General features: G+C 53.8%; 1 protein-coding gene and 1 non-coding gene across 2 annotated transcripts in view; both read left to right on the top strand.

The window, feature by feature from the left end:
* Positions 1-1910: 1910 nt before the first annotated feature.
* Positions 1911-20126, top strand: part of TNPO3 (transportin 3) — a 50290-nt gene continuing 32074 nt past the window's right edge. The window contains exon 1 of the mRNA XM_075718836.1: positions 1911-2036. Coding sequence (XP_075574951.1) covers positions 1911-2036 — 126 coding nt within the window. The remainder of the gene's footprint in view (positions 2037-20126) is intronic.
* On the top strand, positions 5241-5359 carry LOC142597198 (U5 spliceosomal RNA). Its single transcript, XR_012832015.1, has one exon. It is a non-coding gene; the product is annotated as a U5 spliceosomal RNA (small nuclear RNA).

Raw genomic sequence — 20126 nt, 5'->3', positions numbered from 1 at the left:
CCCCCATGGGAGGGGGCGATGGGACCCCAGTGGGAGGGGCTGGTGGGACTGGGGGGCAATGGGACCCCTGTGGGAGGGGGTGATGGGACCCCAGTGGGAGGAACTGGTGGCCTGGGGGGCAATGGGACCCCGTGGGAGGCACTGGGGGGGGGGGCAATGGGACCGCAGTGGTGGGAGGCTGGTGGGACTGGGGGTGATGGGACCCCAGTGGCAGGAGGCTGGTGGGACTGGGGGGACTGGGGGGGCGATGGGACTCCAGTAGGGCAGGGTGATGGCAGTGGGGGGCAATGGGACCCCCGTGGGAGGCACTGGGGGGTGGAGGGACCCCCGTGGGAGGGGCTGGGGACACTGGGGGGGCAATGGGACCCCCGTCGGAGGGGCTGGGGGCACTGGGGGGGCAATGGGACCCCCGTGGGAGGGAGTGGGGACACTGGGGGGGCAATGGGACCCCCGTGGGAGGGGCTGGGGGGCGATGGGACACCCGTGGGAGGCACTGGGGGCACTGGGACCCCCGTGGGAGGCACTGGGAGGCGATGGGACCCCCGTGGGAGGGGCTGGGGGCACTGGGGGGCGATGGGACCCCCGTGGGAGGGACTGGGGGAACTGGGGGGGCGATGGGACCCCCGTGGGAGGGACTGGGGGAACTGGGGGGCAATGGGACCCCCGTGGGAGGGACTGGGGGGCGATGGGACCCCCGTGGGAGGCACTGGGGGGGGCGATGGGACCCCCGTGGGAGGCACTGGGGGAACTGGGGGGCAATGGGACCCCCGTGGGAGGGGCTGGGGGGGCGATGGAACCCCCGTGGGAGGGGCTGGGGGCACTGGGGGGGGCGATGGGACCCCCGTGGGAGGGACTGGGGGAACTGGGGGGCAATGGGACCCCCGTGGGAGGCACTGGCGGAGCAATGGGACCCCCGTGGGAGGCACTGGGGGGGGCGATGGGACCCCCGTGGGAGGGGCTGGGGGCACTGGGGGGGGCGATGGGACCCCCGTGGGAGGGGCTGGGGGCACTGGGGGGGGGGCGATGGGACCCCCGTGGGAGGCACTGGGGGGGGCGATGGGACCCCCGTGGGAGGGACTGGGGGGCAATGGGACCCCCGTGGGAGGCACTGGGGGGGCGATGGGACCCCCGTGGGAGGCACTGGGGGGCGATGGGACCCCCGTGGGAGGGGCTGGGGGGGCGATGGAACCCCCGTGGGAGGGGCTGGGGGAACTGGGGGGCAATGGGACCCCCGTGGGAGGCCCTGGCGGAGCAATGGGACCCCCGTGGGAGGCACTGGGGGGGGCGATGGGACCCCCGTGGGAGGCACTGGGGGGGGGGCAATGGGACCCCCGTGGGAGGGGCTGGGGGGGCGATGGGACCCCCGTGGGAGGCACTGGGACCCCCGTGGGCGATGGGACCCCCGTGGGCGGGGCGGGGGGGCTCCCGTGGGCGGGGGCTGCCGGGCCCGGGGCGATGCCCCCCGGCCGCTGTCTCCGCGGGCCCCCCCGGGCTCCTTCCCGCCGCGGCGGGCGCGTCCCTTCCGCGTGGGGCCGGGCGCACCCGGACCCCTTTCCCCGACGGACCCCGGCAGCCCGGCGGGTGGGGGGGGGGGGACACCCGGCGGGACCGTTCCGGGCGGGGAGCGCTTGGCTCCGGGCGGCGGGGACGGAGCCGAACCGGGGCGGGACGGGGAGGGGAAGGAAGAAGAAGGGAAAGAAGCGGAAGGGAAGGAAGCGGAAGGGAAGGAAGCGGAAGGGAAGGAAGCGGAACGGAAGGAAGCGGAACGTGCGTGGCGGCGGGCGCGTGTTTCCGGAGGGGGACGCGCTGAGCGGTTGCACCGCCCCGTCCCGGTACCGGAGGGCGCAGGGAGAGGAGATGGCGGCGGGCGGCTCTGCGGGGCGGCTCTGAGGGACGGCGGCGGAGCGGCCATGGAGGGCGGCGGGGGCAAACCCAGCTTGCAGGTGGTTTACCAGGCCGTGCAGGCGCTTTACCACGACCCCGACCCCAGCGGCAAGGAGCGGGCGAGCTGCTGGCTGGGCGAGCTCCAGCGATCGGTGAGGCCTGCTGGGCGGCGGGGCCGGGCTGGGGAGGCGGCCCTCGGGGCTTGCCGCAACGCCGGGTGGCGGGTTTTTTTTTTTTTTTTATTTTTCCCCCTTTTCCGCGGCACGCTGCTCGCTGGGAATCCGGTCAGGCCTCCCTCGGTGCCCGGTGACCGGCCTGGCTGCACCGCGGGCCGCTCCCCGGGGTTCCATCCGGAGCGGAGAAGGGGGTTTATCCGGTAACACCACCCTCCAAAGCTCCGGAGAGGCCTTTTACCAGCTCCTTCGGCGGCTTTTTTTATATTTTTTTCCCTTTTTAATAACAGGAAAGACGGGCTGACGTGTTTGGCACGGCCCTCACGCTGCCTGAGGAGGGAGGTGAGGGCTGCGGGAAGAATTTGGGGGGTCTCACCCCGGCCTGGTGCTGGTGGGAGAGGCCGAAAGCATCGTAGGAAAAGAGAAAAACCACGCCGTACGCCGCTTACACACTTCAAAAAGAAGGAATGGGGCACGCCACTTACGGACTTCGGAAAGGAGGAACGGGGCTGAAGCCCCGTTCCTCCTTTCCGAAGTCCGTAAGCGGCCTACGGCGCGCTTTTTCTCCCCAAACTCCACCCTTCCGACTAAATTCACGAGTCGACCTGTCTCTTCAGGCCTCACGTTGCCCCGGCAGAACCAAACTTGACCCCTCCCCGTCATAAAACCAGAGGCGACTTCGTTTTCTCCCCTCTCCAAACCCTCTTCTTTCTCCCTCGCCATCCGGTGCGTCGCTCCCTGCGCGGCTCCGTGGTTTTTTTTCCCCTCCTCCGCTCTTCCCTCAAAATCTTCCGTAGCTGCCGATGCTTTCCTAGGAGAAATCGAATTAGTTTTATCTCGCCCGCCGTGACTTTTGGAGGAGCGAATCTCCCGTCCCCCTCGTTACTCTTTTTATCTCAAAGCCTGAATCCCGCGGAGCAGAGAGTTCCCCTCCTCGGTGCCCTCCCGAGCGGGCTCCGTTTCAGCTCCATCAACTTCCCACCGGCTGGTAAATCTTTAAACCATTTGTTACCCCAAAATCCTCTTCCCCCCTGCCTTTTGGTTATTTTTTTTAAATTCACACGAGTGTGCAGAGTTACATCCCCGGTTACCATGAGAGTTTGCAGCGGCGTTTGTTTCCGCAGCTATCGCGAGGAAAAACCCGGCGGTCGGGTGTGCGCGTATTTAGACGGCCACTTCCCTCCTTTGCTACCACCTGGGAAGGCGGCTTCACTGTTCAGAAAGCGTTTGGGGAGAATTTGGGTTCTGGGAAGGGGCTCGACGCCGATCGGCAGCGGTTCTCCGGTGGGTCTGAGCACCACTGGCCGCGGTTATGCCCGTACGAAGATCTCCTTTTAGTTGAAAGAGCGAGATTATTATTTCAGCAATGATTCCCATTCCAGAAACAACCCAAATCTGTGGTCTCAGCAGCGGGCACTCGGCGTTTGTTGGAATGCCGAGGCCCTGCTTGAGGGGGCCAAGAGCAGTCCGAGGACCCCGACTTCGGTGCTGCGGTAGAGTACATGGCGAGTTAACACCGCCACAATTAACGCGGATCCGTTCGCGGGGCAGAGAACCGCTTTGCGATGTCCTTGGAGGACTTCCCGGTCAGCTTTTGGGGCAGAGTGGAGAATCAGGGATGGGCGAGGGATGCAACGGGATGAAGAAGATGGAATTTACGCATACCCCGAGACGGGACGGGAGGCCGAAGGTAGTTCCTCTACGTTGGAGATCTGCGGGCTGCGCTCTGGCTGCCTGCGCTTGGCGCGAACTGCCCCAGCAAAAGGAGAGCTTCGAGTATTCGGGGCTTATTTTTATTTTTTAATACCCCAGCCACCCGTAAAGAGGGGAATCTCTCTGCCTACGGAAAATCTTGGGGTTTGTTCAGCTGCGCTGTGGTTTCTTTGGGCTCTTATCTGCGTCGTCCGGTTGTTTTTTGTACCTGTCACAGGTTCCCTTACGTGGTTTTAGCCTTCGCGTTCCTTCGAGGTGTCTCTCCGCGCCGCTCCTCTCGCCCGGCTGCCGTGCACGCAGTCTCCCGTGGCCGAACAGGCGCTTTCTCTGCGCGGCTCCTTTTGTCCTGCCCCGCAGATAAGCGTGCGCAAAGCACCTCGGCTTTTGTACCCGAAAACAGAGGGGATCCCTTTGCTTTTCAGCGAGGAATCTCTCTGCTGTCTCTTCTCAAGAGAAACGCCTTCAGAAATCCCTTTCCAGCCCCGGGCTGACTCCGTCGTATGTACAACGGTGTTTGAACACAAGCGGCGAGCTAGCTTGACTCCGGGTTAACAGCATTTCTCCTGCTCGCTTTTTATTTGTGCTTATTTGGCCTGATCCTTCCCGAGATTTCTTTGCCGGTTCTAAGGATTGATTCCGGTTATTTTCCAGACCTTTGGGTGCTCCGGGGCGCAGCTTGATTTCATTCAGCGCGTTCAGCTTGTTTAAACAACTCTTTACTGAGTTTATTTCAACTTTCAGGCGCAAGCCGGAGGAAGGTGAGCGCTTTTGATAGCGTTAACGTCATAACGGATAACATTTGACTTGCCCGAGGCCTGGGGGCTGCCCGGCTCCCCCGTTTCTCGTTTACGAGAAGATAACGACTCCTTCGGAGAGGTGACGTTGCGAGCTCCGCGGCGATGGTTAACGAGGCGGCTTGGAGCGAGCCGATGCCGCCGCTCGGCGCCGGCGTGCGTGATCTTAACCCCGTGGTAAGTGGGAACCCGCAGCCGCCGCGGGGTACGAGCACGTCCCGGCCGTGGTAAAACCGCCTGGGTACCGAGGATGATGATGTGCTGCTTCTTAGCGACTTCTCCCCGCAGGGACGAGGTTGTTTGATCCCTGTACCTAAATGCAAGCTCGTGATACAAGTATTGTGCGTAACCGAGGGTGTAAAGCTGCAGGTAGCTGATGGCTAGGTCTCTCACATAAATTTTTTCCTAAAGAAGAAGATAACACAGCCGTCGGCTGCTTCTTTACGAGCCGGGCTGCGGGAGTTGTGCTTAACCAGCGGTGCTAGCTCCGTGCCCGTCGCCGGCGCCGTGCTGTGGGGTTAGTGCTGCCTGTGGCGAGGCAGAGTTTGAAAGCAAAGAACTCCTCTTGCACGCGTTGTGGGGTATGGCAAGGGGATTTGGGACGCGCCGGCGAGAAGTTTGCTGATTGATGGTCGCAGGACATTCGCTGGAGTGAGTGCCTGGGAGCTATGTTGGGAAACCCTGGTTTCTCTTCAGATCTTATAAATCTTTCGCCTTTTGCTAAAGATTTCTGTGGAGAGGAACAGGCAAGAGTGTCGAGGAATTTTTTTGTATTTTCTTTTTTATTTTTGGGGTCTAGAGCACAAGTCTGATGGGGAGCAGCTGAGGGAGCTGGGGGTGTTCAGCCTGGAGAAGAGGAGGCTGAGGGGAGACCTGATCGCTCTGCAGCTCCTGGCAGGAGGGGGCAGGGAGCGGGGTCGGGCTCTTCTCCCAAGGAACAGCGACGGGACGAGAGGGAATGGGCTCAAGCTGTTGCAGGGGAGGTTTAGGTTGGATATTGGGAGAAATTTCTTCATGGGAAGAGTGGCCAAGCACTGGACCAGGCTGCCCAGAGAGGTGGGGGAGTCCCCAGCCCTGGAGGGGTTCAAAAAACGGGCAGAGGTGGCACTGGGGGCCATGGTTTAGTGGGCGTGGGGGTGTTGGGGTGATGGTTGGGCTGATGATCTTAGAGATCCTTTCCAACCTTAATGATTCCCAGTTTTACTTTCATTAAAAATAATGCAGCCCCCAAGGCAGGAAAGATGAAATGATGACTCTGCCCTTAACTGGTTTAGTGGTGGCCTTGGTAGTGTTAGGTCAATGGTTGGACTGGGTGATCTTCAAGGTCTTTTCCAACCTCAACGATTCCATGATTCCATGAAGTAAAGGTCTTTGCTGCTGCTTTTTTTTTTGTGTGCAGAGAGACAAAACTTAGATTTTTAAATAGCTGTGTTCCTCTGTACTCATGAAGGCAAACGTAAATTGCAGCCTTAGCTGCAGCAGGAACCTCTCGGCTTGCTTTCAGGTTGGAAGGCCATTCCTGAAGTCAAGGCCTTTCCTCCTGACACAACTCCTTAGCCCTTGCAGCAGGCACCATTGAAGATGCAAGTACTCTTACGATACCTCTATTTTATACGTTTCTACACAGGTAGAGTTTATAAATGTGTAATACGGAGGTGATTCTGCCACCCTCCATCCTTAGAGCTCCGTGTCCTCCCTCCCTGAGCTGAGGCAGCAGCGGGCAAGCGTCCTGCCCGTGGTGGGGGAGAAGCCCGCTCGTGGGACGCGCGCGTCGGGCTGTAGCTTTTCGGGGAAGGTTGAAAATCAAAACGCCTTTGCTGTCTTTCTGTCCCGTCCATCCCTTCTTCTCTCTCTTTCACAACGTGTTCCTGAGGTGCGGTGTGCAGGGCATCGGCTTTGTTGGAGGTAGGACCTCGGGTGACGAGCTTCAAGGGAGGATTTTGTGTCCGGTGGTTGACGTAAAAATGTAAAAGCAGAGAGTGCGGTGGGTTTTGGTGCCCGACTTCTCTAGGTGGGTCAACAGGGAAAATAATTGATTCTCCACTTCAACTTGTAGTGTAGACTTGGCAGTGTTAGGCTAATGGTTGGACTGGATGATCTTAAAGGTCTTTTCCAACCTAAACGATTCGATGATTCTATAAACTCTTTGCTGACCGTCAACAGTGACGAGCTGAAGGTGGGGAACATCATCTACTGAGCCTCAAAGCAGTGGCTGCGCTGACCAAGCGCTCACTTATAGAATCATGGAATAGAATCATGGAATCATTGAGGTTGGAAAAGACCTTTAAGATCACCCAGTCCAACCATTAACCTACTCTACCAAGTCCACACTAAACCAATCAAGGGTAGACTAGACTAAACCATGTCCCAAAGTGCCACGTCTGCGTATCATTACTGCTTCGTAAATAAGGCCTCCTTGTATCTCGAGCTGGATCGAGTCACTTGGATTTAACAACCTGAAGGTCCTTTCTTTGGACTCTCTTCTGACGAACCATCTCTGTGCAAACGACGCCCACGTTGATTAGTTCTTAAATATTCATTATCAGCTTGATTACTATCAGCTGCGATAGTGCTTGATTAGATGCACGTGAGCAATTTGTTGCCCATTTGATATTTGAGCGGTTCCGTCTTGGTTGCTTCTGTACCATTTGCCTCAGCTCGGATGGTCTGTTGGGATCGGGTTGCTGCTATTTCTTTTTTTTTTTCATTTCCGTAGTCGTGATATTGTCTTAAGATCTCGCTGTTTGCCGGGATGGTCATCGTCGTAGGGGCCAGAAGCTAAAGCTTAAACGTTAGTTTGCGTGCGCCTGTATCGCTCCGTGGCGCTGACGGGGCGCTGCTGAGAGGCGCCGGTAAGGTCGCTGGTGGTGATCGGCTTGGGTGGCTCCAGTTTGTCCATCTGCTCCCCCTGCGACATCGTTTCTTGCCTTTTAACTGCTAATTATTTCAGAAGAACGAGGCGTGCCATGACGGAGTATCTCGAAGAGCGGTTGTGAGCTTGCCTGCGTCTCGCGTGGCGCTGAAGAGGTCGGCTGTAGGTACAAGTTCACCTAAACCATGGAATTGGAGGGTCATTCAACCAGCAAAACTACGCTGTACGTTTGGAGTTTCGTAAAAGGCTAATTCCAGACTAGTTGGAGTTTAATGCGGAAGAGGCGTGCCAAATGTAGGGATTAAACTTGTTTCAGATGTGCTCAGCTTTCTGATCCCGATTTCTCAAGTGTTTTCTTCGTTAGCTTGTCGTCAGAGCGGAGCGTGCGTAAAATGTGCGGCGCAGATAAGCAGCTGCGAGCTGGTGTGTTGGGTTTTTTTTTTTTTGGTGTGGGTTAAGTGTAGGTTGGTTTGTGATTTAATGTTGATTCATAAAGTGCTTTCTAGGAGGCGGAAATTGTACGTGGCTCGTAGCCAGACGGGGTTCGTGGAAGTGACTAATTCTGATATGGGTTTCCTTTGATCTGTCTGTAAAATTAATTTATTGATAATATTGGGTAGAAGTATAACCCCTAATTAAATTTAAAAAAAAGAAAACCAAAACAGAACTGAAACAACAAACTTTTACCAATTGAAGCCTGCTGGGAATGATTTTGGAATCCTTTCCCAAACGATTTCAAGGGAAATAAAATCTCACTGCCCTTGCACCCCGCCATCGGTGCGTGTGTGGAGAGGGCCCGCGAAACGCGTGAGAAACAGATCGTCTCTGCGAGGAGAACCCGGGAGGCGAACAAAGGCGGGCACTCGTGGGCTTCTCTCTTCTTTACAAACACTGTTGAAAGCTTTTTCATTTTAGGGCGATGTTGAGAGAAGTCAATGTAAAATCCCCGTGTCGCCTGCAGCCGCGTGGTCGAGGGAGCCTTTGGGTGCCGGTCGGCTGTGGCATCCGACACGGCCAGCTCTTACCATCTCCTCCTGAGTTCCTCAAAGGTGTAAAAGCGGGTGTTACAGATTCATTTTAGCGTCTCCGACAGCTTAAATTTGTTTGATGGTGTCGCATCGCTCTTCCTTTGTATATGCTTGTGGCTTGGTGCTGCCTGTCGCTTTGAGGCTGGCGTGGGTTGGGGTTGTCCGACCCGCAGGGACCCTTCATCCCAAATCAGAGCGCTGCCTGCCAAAACCTGCCTGTGGCCCTGGCAGTCCTGCACCGCTTTGCCCTGCTCCGCGCTCCCTCCTGCTGCTGTGTGGCACGGGCACGGTGTGGGAGATGCGTTTTTGCCGCTCGCAGGCCACGTGCGTCAAGCTCGTCGCTCTTCTTAATGTCAGAGTAATTTTCCCCCTTCCCTACCTGAAATAACATCACAGCATCACGGGAAAAGGCACCTTTGAGGGTCTCCAGTCCACCCCGCTGCTCGGAGCAGGGCTGGCTTTGAGCTTAGATCTGGTCTTGTGGCAATAATGGTGGGGCCATCGCTTGAACCGTCCTGGTCAACAAGGTTGACCCAAAATGCACGATTCAGGTTACCAGCAAAGCGGTATAAATGAGAAATCCCCAGATTCACAAGAATGCTTGTCGCTGATTACCTCAATAACCAAATACCCAAGGATGGGGTTACTGGCCTTAATCTGGTGGGTTTTTTTGTCTATTGGGGCACTTGGCCGGTTGTACCAGGCACAAACGCATGAGTAGATGCTGCGGAGGGACGTCCAGAGGTCTGTTTTGGCACATCCGAAGGAAGCACGGGATTAAAAGCGCCGTTTCTGGAGGTGAGCTGCTCATTTAGGATTGCTTACAGCGTGGCCGCCCTCGCCAGAGCTGGAGATAACCTTGCCTCCTGCAGGCTGCTGAGCCCTCGATGGATTTTTGAGAGGGGATGGCGTCTTGACAGAGCTTTGGAAGAGGGTCTGCGTGCCAGCATGCGGGGAGGAGACCTTCCTGACCCTCTGTACGAGGGGCTGTGTTCATTCCCCGGTCACTGAGATGCTCCAGACTGCAGGGTGGTATTCAGCCCAAGTCCTCTACATCTACATCTTGGGTTTTTGAAGCATGAAATGCTATATACCAAGAAATTTGCCCATATGTGGCCAAAAACAATGGGTAGAAAAGGCTGCGAAAGAGAGGACGATGTATATTCTGGACTATCAGTGAAGACAACAAGTTTCCTGACCAACTGAGTGGCCTCCTATGATAAGATGGCCAGCATGGTGGATGGGGAGAGCAATTGATGTCCTGTTCCTTGACATTTAACAAGGCTTTCAACGCAATGTCCTACGGTGTTTCTGTAACCCAGCTGGAGAGAGATGGACCTGATGGTTGGGAAACTCTCCCAATCACTGGGCTTAAGCAGTAGTGGTCTTCGACCTGAAGTCCAGCTAGTGGCCAGTTATGAGTGGCATTCCTCAGGGGTCGCTAGTTGCGTGGATACTGCCGAACGTCTTCGTTAATCACCTGGATGATAAGACAGACGCACCGTCGGCACGTTCACGGACGATACCAAGTTGGAGAAGCGGTTGATGCTCTGGAGGCAGGGCTGCTTTTCCGAGAGACCTCGATGGGTGGAGGAACGGGCTCACAGGGACCTCGGGCAGTTCAGCAAAGGCTGATTCAAAGCCCTTTCCCCAGGATGCGAAAACCTCGTGCAGCAGGTCAGCCTGGGACAACCAGCTGGAAAGCAAGGTTGTGGTTTGGGGTTTAGGAGACCAAGTTGCCCCATTGGGATGGATAAATGCTGGAACAAAGACCGGGGTTGAGGAGGTCTCCGTCCTTGGAGACATTCACAACTGCCCTGAATGAGCTTGACTTAAGTTGCTTCTGCTTTGAGCAGAGGGTTTGACCTGAGCCCTCCAGGTCTGCTGCTTCCAACCCCAGTTATTCTGTGGTTCTAACTTTTAGTTTTTTCTGCTGTCTTCTCCAAGTCTTCCTTGCTACGATGTAAATCATCTGCAGTAAAGATTGCCTACGGTAGCAGTTGAATCCTTTCAAGGAAGGGGCGTGAGGTTGTAATTTGGGGAAAAGAAAAAAAAAATGCAAGTTAAACATGTTGGTGGAAGTTCAGAAGGAAATGCTGCCTCTGTGGCAAGGTTTTACCAAAAGGTCCACCACCTACTTTCCTTTTGAGCTGGAAGCTCTTGCTTCTCACAGCACCTCCAACTCATAATTCGTCTTTGTGCTGTTTTGGTATCTGTCTCTTAGACTGGCATTGAACAGGCCCGTTCCTTCCTTCCATTTGGTGTGTGGAAAGGAGAGAAATTTCAGGGATCTTTGCTGGGCTTCCGTCACCAATCCCGGCCTCGTGGTGAAACCACGTCTCCAGCACACACGCTGCCGTCTGTTTTCTGCATTAACAAACGTAAGTCTGGCTGGCAGGCTGTCCACTGGAAGATGCCTACCCTTACTGGCCCTCTTAAGTCACTTCCAAAGTCTTGTCGAGCGGAAGACTTGACTTTGAATGCACTGTCTTTGCCCAAAGCTTGCTTGAGCTCCGTGTGGTGATGCCCATTAGAGCCGTCCTTCAAAAGCCTGGACGAGACCCTGGGGAGAGGCTGCTCGATAGCTGAGAGGGTTTGCCAGCTGGCTTGGCTTGGCTTGGCAATGACGACCTTGGGCATATCATACTTTGGAGGTACCACTTGACCGAAGAATGGAAACAGACAGCTCTTTGTCGGAAGGCCGGGGTGTAAGAAAAACACTTTGTGGCTGCCTTTCAAGCATGAAGCCTCCCCTGTTTTCACAGCTTTATGGCTCAAGCCAGCCTTTGTCTAAAAAGGATCCCTAAAATTTAAGGCCGGGTTAGGAGCTCCTCTGGCTGGTGTTTCAGCTCCCGTATAGCCGGGAGATTTGTTCTGCGAGTAACTCTTCTGCTCGCTGGGATCAAACGGACTGGATGCTCCTTTTTCCCAAGTTGGCTTCTCCAGAAGGACTTACTTGTCATTGAAGATTTCTGGCTGGAATGAGCGAAGCTGAGCCGATATAAGCTCTCTCCGACGTTAGCACCTAATGTGGTACAGCAGTGAATCCCTCCATCTTACTCATGGTCTCCTGCTCTCTACTAGGAGATTAAATTCAGGTGGAACTTGCTTGTTTCTGGTCACCATCTAGTTCTAAACTGGCTTTGGGGCTGAGGGAGCAGCTAGGGCCTCCACAGCTGCCTAGAGCCCTTTGCACGTCCTTTGGTTAGACGTGCATAGCCAAACTCCATGAATTTTCTTAAATTCACATCTCGAGTCTTTTGATGCCTGACGTTCTGCACCAAAGGGATGCAATGAGTGTTTCTGCAGGATGCTCGTCTGTCTTCAGGCTCGGGCTGGTCAAAGCCAAGTGCAGATTTTCAGGGATGCTTCCTGCCACGCTCCATCGAACGACGGCAGCTCTTGAGACATCTACGCAATTCTTTGCCTCTTTGTCCAGCCATCATCCTTCAAAATACGTGGCGCCCATTTCGCTGCCCTCGCTCCATCTCCGCTGTCTCCAGGGTCTCATCAGATGAACTGAAGTCGCTTCTGGTGGTTGGTGGGCCTGGAGGAGTAGGTGGTGGGAACGTCCCTCGGGAGCCGTAACGTTGCTGCCGTAAGGTCATTCCCTCATTGACGGTCGCTTGATAGTACTGGGGCCAGAAGGTGATGCGGTGCCAGCAAGAGGTCCTTCTGTGTGGGCTGGAGAGCGGCCAAGGTATCCATGGGGAAGGTGATGGTCCCTTTTCTCCTGGAGATTTCTGGTGTGGGCACACCAGGCCCGTGACTGGAGCTGGGGAGGCGGTTCTGCGTCAAGGCTGGTAGACGTGTCCTCCTACGTAAAATCCTTCTGCCTCTCGGGCGGTGCATCTTCTTCGGAGCAGAGGAGGCAACGTTACTCAGCTTTGAGAGCCGCTTATGGTTTCCAACCTCCCATTTGAGGTCCTTCTTGAATTTCCTTCTAGCTGCAAACCGCCCAGCTCTTCTCTCCAGGAGCAACACACCTTGCCAGCTCCGTTTCCGCCCAACTCCAGGGCTGAGGCTCTTTGCATCAAGGTTCTTGCATCAAGGCTGCGTTTGTGTAAGAGCTTGGCTGACATCATCGTGACTGCCGAAGAGCAGCCTTAACGCCGGGGCATGTGGCTGCTTTTGTGGACAGGCTTTGTGAGGATGGGGCTGGGAGGCTTGATGTAGGTGTGGGTGGTTTGAGCGTGGAGTACTCGTTCTGCTCAACTGCATTTTTCTCGCCCCTCCTTTGGTAGAAGGTTTTTATTTATTTAAAACTTGCTGGTCTGATGCTTTGTGAATCTGAATGCTTCTGTAGCAGGCTCCTGTCCTCCAGGTGATGATTTCTGCCCTCTGGATGCCACCAGCACGGTGAAACTCGCTGATCCGAGGGCTGGAGCCCCTCTGCTATGAGGCCAGGCTGAGAGAGCTGGGGTTGTCCAGCCTGGAGAAGAGAAGGTTGCGGGCAGACCTTATTGTGGCCTTTCGGTGCTGAAAGGGGGCCTATAGGAAAGATGGGGAGAATCTTTTTAGCAAGACCTGTTGTGACAAGACAAGGAATAATGGATTTAAACTAAACAAGAATAGATTTAGACTGGATATAAGGAAGAAATTTTTTACAGTGAGGGTGGTGAAGCACTGGAAGGGGTTGCCCAAAGAGGTGGTAGATGCCCCATCCCTGGCACCATCCCAGGCCAGGTTGGACGGGGCTCTGAGCACCCTGGGCTGGTTAAAGCTGTCCCTGGCACTGCAGGGGCTGGGCTGGGGGGGCTCTGAAGGGCCCTTCCAACCCAAAGCATTCTGAGATTCTCTTTCCTTGCAGAAAAGTGATGGAACTGCAGAAAGTGAACAGTAAAATGATGAAAAATACATTTGCGGTTGGGTTGGGGTTTTTTTTGGCAAATGTTTTCAATTATAATTTTCGGGGGTTCTAACGCTGCAAGTCGTCTCTAAACGAATGCCTTCTCATCTACCCGTTGGTTAAAACGGAAAGAAATACTGCTTTTTTTTGTGAGGAGTTTTTTTTTCTTTGTGTGAAGAAAGTCCCTAGGCTCACCTTGTTTACATCTTTGTCTCTTGCTGTTACAGCCGTGTAAATACCCGGCTCATATTTCATCCCAGCATTAAATGTCAGGCTGCAAATGTTCCGCTCTTTAGCGTAGGGTTTTGGGTTTTATCCGCCTCTAGAAGCCGGGTGCCTCAAGGCGAAGCCCTTTGGGTGGTGATCTTCAGAGCTCGGTGGTAAGGGCTTGAGCTGTCTTCCTGCTTCATGCTCGTTCTTTTATGGCTCGATTTTTTTACGTCAAAAGTAAATTTTGAACCCCGGTAGGAAGTGAGATAGACGGTAAAAGAAAATCTTTCTCATGCGAGCAAGACTATGCGCAGACAGATCTTAGGGGACTGGAAGAAGCTGAACTTTAAGCCTGCGGATTACGTATGGATGGGAATGGCAGCTCGTGATTTCTTTATAACATCGCAACGGCACTCGGCTCCTTCCTCCCCGGGAGCCCTGGTACGTCTCTGCAAGAGCACCTTTGCTTCTGACTGTAAGGCAGCCTTGTTTTTATATAAAAATCCTTCCATAAAGTAATGGCAACATCATTTATGAGCCGTTTATAATAAGATTGGTCTTAGCCCTCAAGTACAGCAGTCCACAGGCAAATGCCTTTGCTCTAGAAGGCGTACTCTACATGGTAGGACGTAGGAGGCGTCGCGCAACAAAAAATGAGAAATAGTTGGGGTTGGAAAGCGAAGACTGTTTTAGTTTGATCCGAGTCGGGGTGGTTTGCGAGCATCTTCCTTGCGCAATCTGATGGCGATGGTACGTTGTCTTCCTTCCCACAAGCATTTGTAATCTGGAGGATGCTCTTTACCCCCCCCCCCCCCCTTTTTTTTTTTTTTAGCGATCTGCTGGTCAACGCTAGAATCTAAAATCATTCTCTTCCAACATCTTGGAAAGACTTTGTTGTCACGTGCCCAGAAAAAATTCCCCAGATAACGTTAATCTCCTGAAGTACTCTGCTGCTCTCTGGTTGTCGGCGAGATGCGTTCTTCTTCACGGTGAGATACAGGTTGGGTATTTGATAGCTGCAGCCAAAGACTAAGAATTTATTTATTTCCCAACCTGACATTTCTTTAAGGTCTTCCTCACCTGTTCTGCTGCCGCATACATCTATTCTTGCTAAATAACTACTTCAGGTTTGGGTTTTTTTTCCCTATATATTGATTGACGGTCCAAGTAGTCATCGCTGGGGCTGTCTGCGGGCGCACAAGCCAACTGATTTCAGCTCTTGAAGGGTTTCTGTAATTTCTGAATACACTGCGGTAAATTTTGGGCGTGCAAATAGCTGCTTTTACCACCCTCAGTCGTCAGTGATCACAAGCTCATTAATAATTTTGCCGTCTCTGTTGAACCGGTGACTTCCAGACGGTTAGATTGTCGCTGGTATAGCAGAGCTGGGGCGCTCTGGCTTTGATTTCTGCGTGCTTTTTGGTAGGATCTCCTTACACGCTTACTGCCGAGTCCCCCTTTCTGCCGCCGTGTCCGTCAGTTGTTCAGTTCTAAACGCCGTGGAAAATATGTGCCCATTAATGCAGTGGAGAAACTTTTTAATACGAGTCGCGGAGGGTCTGGTGTGATTCTAGCTGTTGTAGTTATTTAGTTTCTTCAGAAGGGCTTTTTATTTATTACTAGCTTGGGGGTTACCTGGTGAGTATAAATAAATCCGTAGGGACGTTTCCCTCAGAAACACGTCCAAATTTTTCTTACTACCCGTTTTGAAGTTTTTACAGGCGAGTTATACACCAGTAATAGCTGGAGTTATTGGAGAAAGCTTATTTAACAGACCGTGGTCACAGAGGCAGCTGGAAAGGAAGGATCAAAGCCTGGTAACAGCAAAGGAACTCGTCTGAAAGGAGGCAGCTCCGGAAAGACTCTCTCCTTGAACGTCGCGAGCGATGGCTTCAAAGGCTGGTGAGCACCCGCTGAAGCGAGCCCGGCCGGCCGTGTGTCCGTGGGCAGTCTCGTCCATCCACCCCCCAGCCTGTTGCCGCAGCAAAATTCAAAGGTAGAAGTGATTCACAGCATCAGCAGCAGCTTGAGGTTGGAGATGAGGACACAACCTCACGCGTGGCCGGGACGTGACGGGGACCGGCATTTACAGTGAGGTTATGGTCCCGCGGAGAAAATGTGCTGTGTCCCGCTGAAAGCTGCGAAGAGCGAAGCTCTCCTGCTCCCGTCTGGATGTGGCAGCAGATTGTGGCCGGGACGGATCCTCCCGCCGCTGAGGTGGAGCGTTAAGGCGATTATGACGCGTCTTTTTGGGCTCTTGCCGTGGTGTTTGGATGCAGTTGTTTGCTAGAATTTTTGCTGAGTTGAGTCGACAGCGGCTGAACGTGAGCCAGCAGTGTGCCCAGGTGGCCAAGAAGGCCAACAGCATCCTGGCCTGTATCAGGAACAGTGCGGCCAGCAGGAGCAGGGAGGTGATTGTGCCCCTGTGCTCGGCGCTGGTGAGGCCGCACCTGGAATGCTGTGTCCAGTTTTGGGCCCCTCAATGCAAGAAGGACATTGGGGTGCTGGAGCGTGTCCAGAGAAGGGCAGCGGAGCTGGGGAAGGGTCTGGAGCACAGGGCTGGTGGGGAGCGGCTGAGGGAGCTGGGGGTGTTCAGCCTGGAGAAGAGGAGGCTGAGGGGAGACCTGATCGCTCTGCAGCTCCTGGCAGGAGGGGGCAGGGAGCGGGGTCGGGCTCTTCTCCCAAGGAACAGCGACGGGACGAGAGGAAATGGGCTCAAGCTGCGCCAGGGGAGGTTTAGGTTGGATATTGGGAGAAATTTCTTCATGGGAAGAGTGGCTAAGCATTGGAACAGGCTGCCCAGAGAGGTGGGGGAGTCCCCATCCCTGGAGGGGTTCAAACAACGGGCAGAGGTGGCACTGGGGGCCATGGTTTAGTGGGCGTGGGGGTGTTGGGGTGATGGTTGGGCTGATGAGCTTAGAGATCCTTTCCAACCTTAGTGATTCCCGGTTTTTACTTTCATTAAAAATAATGCAGCCCCCAAGGCAGGAAAGATGAAATGATGACTCTGCCCTTAATTGGTTTGGAGGTGGCCTTGGCAGCGTTGGGTCAATGGTTGGACTGGATGATCTTCAAGATCTTTGCCAACCTCAACGATTCGATGATTCTATGATTCTAAATGGAGAAGGGGAGAGCAGACGGGAGAACCCCGGAGTGCTGAGCGTCTTGGGGTGGTCTGAGGGTCCCTGACGTACCTTAGTCCCGTGTCTGCGTACTCTTGGATTTGACAGTCAGCTCGGGTAATGTGGTACGGGCTAAAATGGCTGTAGAAATATCTTCCAACAAAATTTCAGGGCGTTCATTCAGGAGCTGAGCCCCCATGCTAATATTGACTATAAAGAAATCGGCGTTTTACTTCGCCGTATGCAAAAAAGACTGGTTTTTCACTGGGAATAAGACTGGGATCGTCCTGACCTTGACCTGAAGTCTTGGAACAACCTGGCAAACCGCTCGTGGCCCCGTCTCTTCCCCCGCCGCGTGATGCTGGGCACGTGCCCGGTCGCTGACCCAGGACATCTGGTTTCTCCGGCATCGGCTGGTGACCACCGCTGGTTTTGGGCACTCACCTTCCTGCAAGGGACAGATAAATTGGGAAACATGATTATTTTTACTATCAAGATGAATTCGTTCGGTCTCCGGACGGCAGAAGATTGATGGGGGAAACGCAAGGAGGCTTCTCAAGCGTATTAAAAGCAAAAATTTGAATGCTGGTGTTGCTCTCCGGATGGGGACGGTGGGATGCGTGCTCCTGCCCCGGGGAGGAAGAGAAGCGCCAAATTCCTCTTACATTTGGGAAAATCCAGGCAATAAAGTCGCGTAACGCAATTCTATCTGGCGTAATAGTGAAGGCGTGAAAGAAACCGAAGGGTTTGAATTACTGAATCCAATAAGCTGGGGCACGGGAGCGCTCGCGGGGGGAGCTCGCTGAACCACCGAGTTGGGATTTATCGGCGTAACCGCTGCGCCTGTTATTTCTTTTTGGCTGTGTGTTCCGTACCCGTTTTTGCCGATGCAGGATGGAATTCTCAATAACAGACATGGCTCTTTGAAGATGTTAAGTGGGAAGACAAGGCTAGACAGGCTGCATTTTAAAAAAAAAAAAAGGGTATTTAGCCATTGGAACAAGCGGCTAAAGGTCGTGATCGAATCTCCTTTGCTAACAAGGCTGAAACGAGGACTAGAAGGGTTGTTTTTAAAAAATACAGAGGTTTTATTGCATGCTGGATTCCTGTGGCTTAAAAGATGTGGGAGATGAGGGCTGCGAAGCCGTGGCCTCATCGCACGGTTCAGGCTCAGAAACGCTCATACCAAGTCTGCTTCCAGGTTTCTACGTCCGTTGAATTTTGCATTTTTCGACTAAACCTTAAGAGCGGTAATCCTGCTCCGTTATATAGACGTCAGCTCGTTTCTAACGCCGCCTTAGGTTCCTGAAGTGCAAAAAATTCTCGGTGTTTAAGTTCAGTAAAATAAGACGTCATCCTCTCTCATTTTATCTTTCGGTGCTCCGGCTGGGGATGGGGCGAGGGTAATGCCCAGGTGCCCTGGTGCGGAGGGTGCTTGAAGATTGAAAAATAAAAATATCCGAGACCACGCTGTGGGTTTTGTGTCAGCCCTGACGCACCGGGGATGCCTGACCGAGCTCTCCTTTGATTTCCAGGGATTTTCATGCAGGTAACCTGCATAATCTCCTGGACCTCATGAACCTGAATCGGATTTTCAACAAAAAAAAAACCAACCCTTATTTCCATAACAGGGTATCAGCTGCTGTTGTTGCTTGGCTGAATCGCCGACTCCTGCTGTGCTGGGCAGCCCGATGCGATGCAACGCTCTGCTTCCCTTGTAGATCACCGGGGGTGAGCAGCGGGCGCATCCCAAAAAGCTTTTTTTTTCCTTCCCCAGAATGCCTAAAAGTGAGCTTAGGAGGAGAAGTTTGTGACTGTGAAGGACTAGGGAAGGCGACAGCCGGGATCTGCTTTTCCACGTGGATGTTTCCTCCAGGTAGAGTTAAGGGAATGGCTTTTTCCCCTTGGATTTCTCTTCATCCTGGCAGCTTCAAGCGCATGAAGAATGGGAACGTCTACGTCCAGCAGCGGCCGGTATCAACCACCACCTGGATTTTTGCTTCTAAAGTGTTTTTTAAAAGGCAAACAGTCAGAATCCTTTGTACCGTAGACGATTTTAATGTATTTAATTTATTTAATTGTTCCCTTCACTGCTGTTGGACCTGGATAGACTTTATATATATATATATATATATATATATATATATATATTAAAAAAAACCCCATAAAGTCCTCTTCTGTGGTGGTTGTGGGGTCCTGCCTTGCTGGCAGTTAACACGAAGCTTTTAGGGAACTCCTCCTTTTGGGCTGCGATATTTGTGCATCTGTAATGTTGGTTGGAACTATCTTTTATCTCCCCCAAAGCAAAAAAAAAAAAAATTAGAAATATCCACCATCCTCCAGTCTCATGACCCGTTCACCTTATTTTCTATCGGAGATCTCTTTTGGAGACTCGATAGAGTGATTTTTTTGTTTTGTAGTGATTATAGTGCTAGAAAATAGAGTCTGTTGGATGTGGTCAGCCTGTTCCTTCCGAGTGCCCGTGGCTGGCGTGTAGCAGCTTTTGGGGTGCAGGTCGGAGCGGGGTGGGGCAGTTACGGTCGTCGCACGTGTGGGGTGAATCGCGTGAATTGATTAGTTCGAGCTTAAGGATCCACAGAAGTTCAGCTTCCGAGTGTTTTGGAAAAATAAAACATTAATTTTTAAGAAAAAACAAGTGATCTTACCAAAACTAAAATCTGAGGCAGATTGGTGGGGCTGCACCTGGAATGCTGTGCCCAGTTTTGGGCCCCTCAGCACAAGAAGGACATTGGGGTGCTGGAGCGTGTCCAGGGAAGGGCAGCGGAGCTGGGGCAGGGTCTGGAGCACAGGGCTGGTGGGGAGCGGCTGAGGGAGCTGGGGGTGTTCAGCCTGGAGAAGAGGAGGCTGAGGGGAGACCTGATCGCTCTGCAGCTCCTGGCAGGAGGGGGCAGGGAGGTGGGTGTTGGTCTCTTCTCCCAAGGAACAGCGATAGGACGAGAGGGAATGGGCTCAAGCTGCGCCAGGGGAGGTTTAGGTTGGAAATTAGGAGAAATTTCTTCATGGGAAGAGTGGCCAAGCGTTGGAACAGGCTGCCCAGAGAGGTGGGGGAGTCCCCAGCCCTGGAGGGGTTCAAACAATGGGCAGAGGTGGCACTGGGGGCCATGGTTTAGTGGGCATGGGGGTGTTGGGGTGATGGTTGGGCTGATGACCTTAGAGATCCTTCCCAACCTTAGTGATTCCCAGTTTTTACTTTCATTAAAAATAATGCAGCCCCCAAGCCAGGAAACATGGAATTATTCCTCTCCCCTTAACTGGTTTAGTGGTGGCCTTGGCAGTGTTGGGTTAATGGTTGGGCTGGGTGATCTTCAAGGTCTTTTCCAACCTCAACGATTCTATGTTTCGGGAAAGGAAGAGTATTCTACTGACCGTCCGAGTCCTTTGAAGATCTTCTTCCTTAAGAGGAGGCCCCAGATCCAAGGGTTTCTTCCCAAGCTGTGCCGACGTGCTCTGGTGGTGGCCC

The sequence above is a fragment of the Pelecanus crispus genome, chromosome 1 (assembly GCF_030463565.1).
Source record: "Pelecanus crispus isolate bPelCri1 chromosome 1, bPelCri1.pri, whole genome shotgun sequence".
Lineage (NCBI taxonomy): Eukaryota > Metazoa > Chordata > Aves > Pelecaniformes > Pelecanidae > Pelecanus > Pelecanus crispus.
Note: the sequence above shows the minus strand (reverse complement) of the source record. Positions and strands in the feature narration are given on the sequence as shown.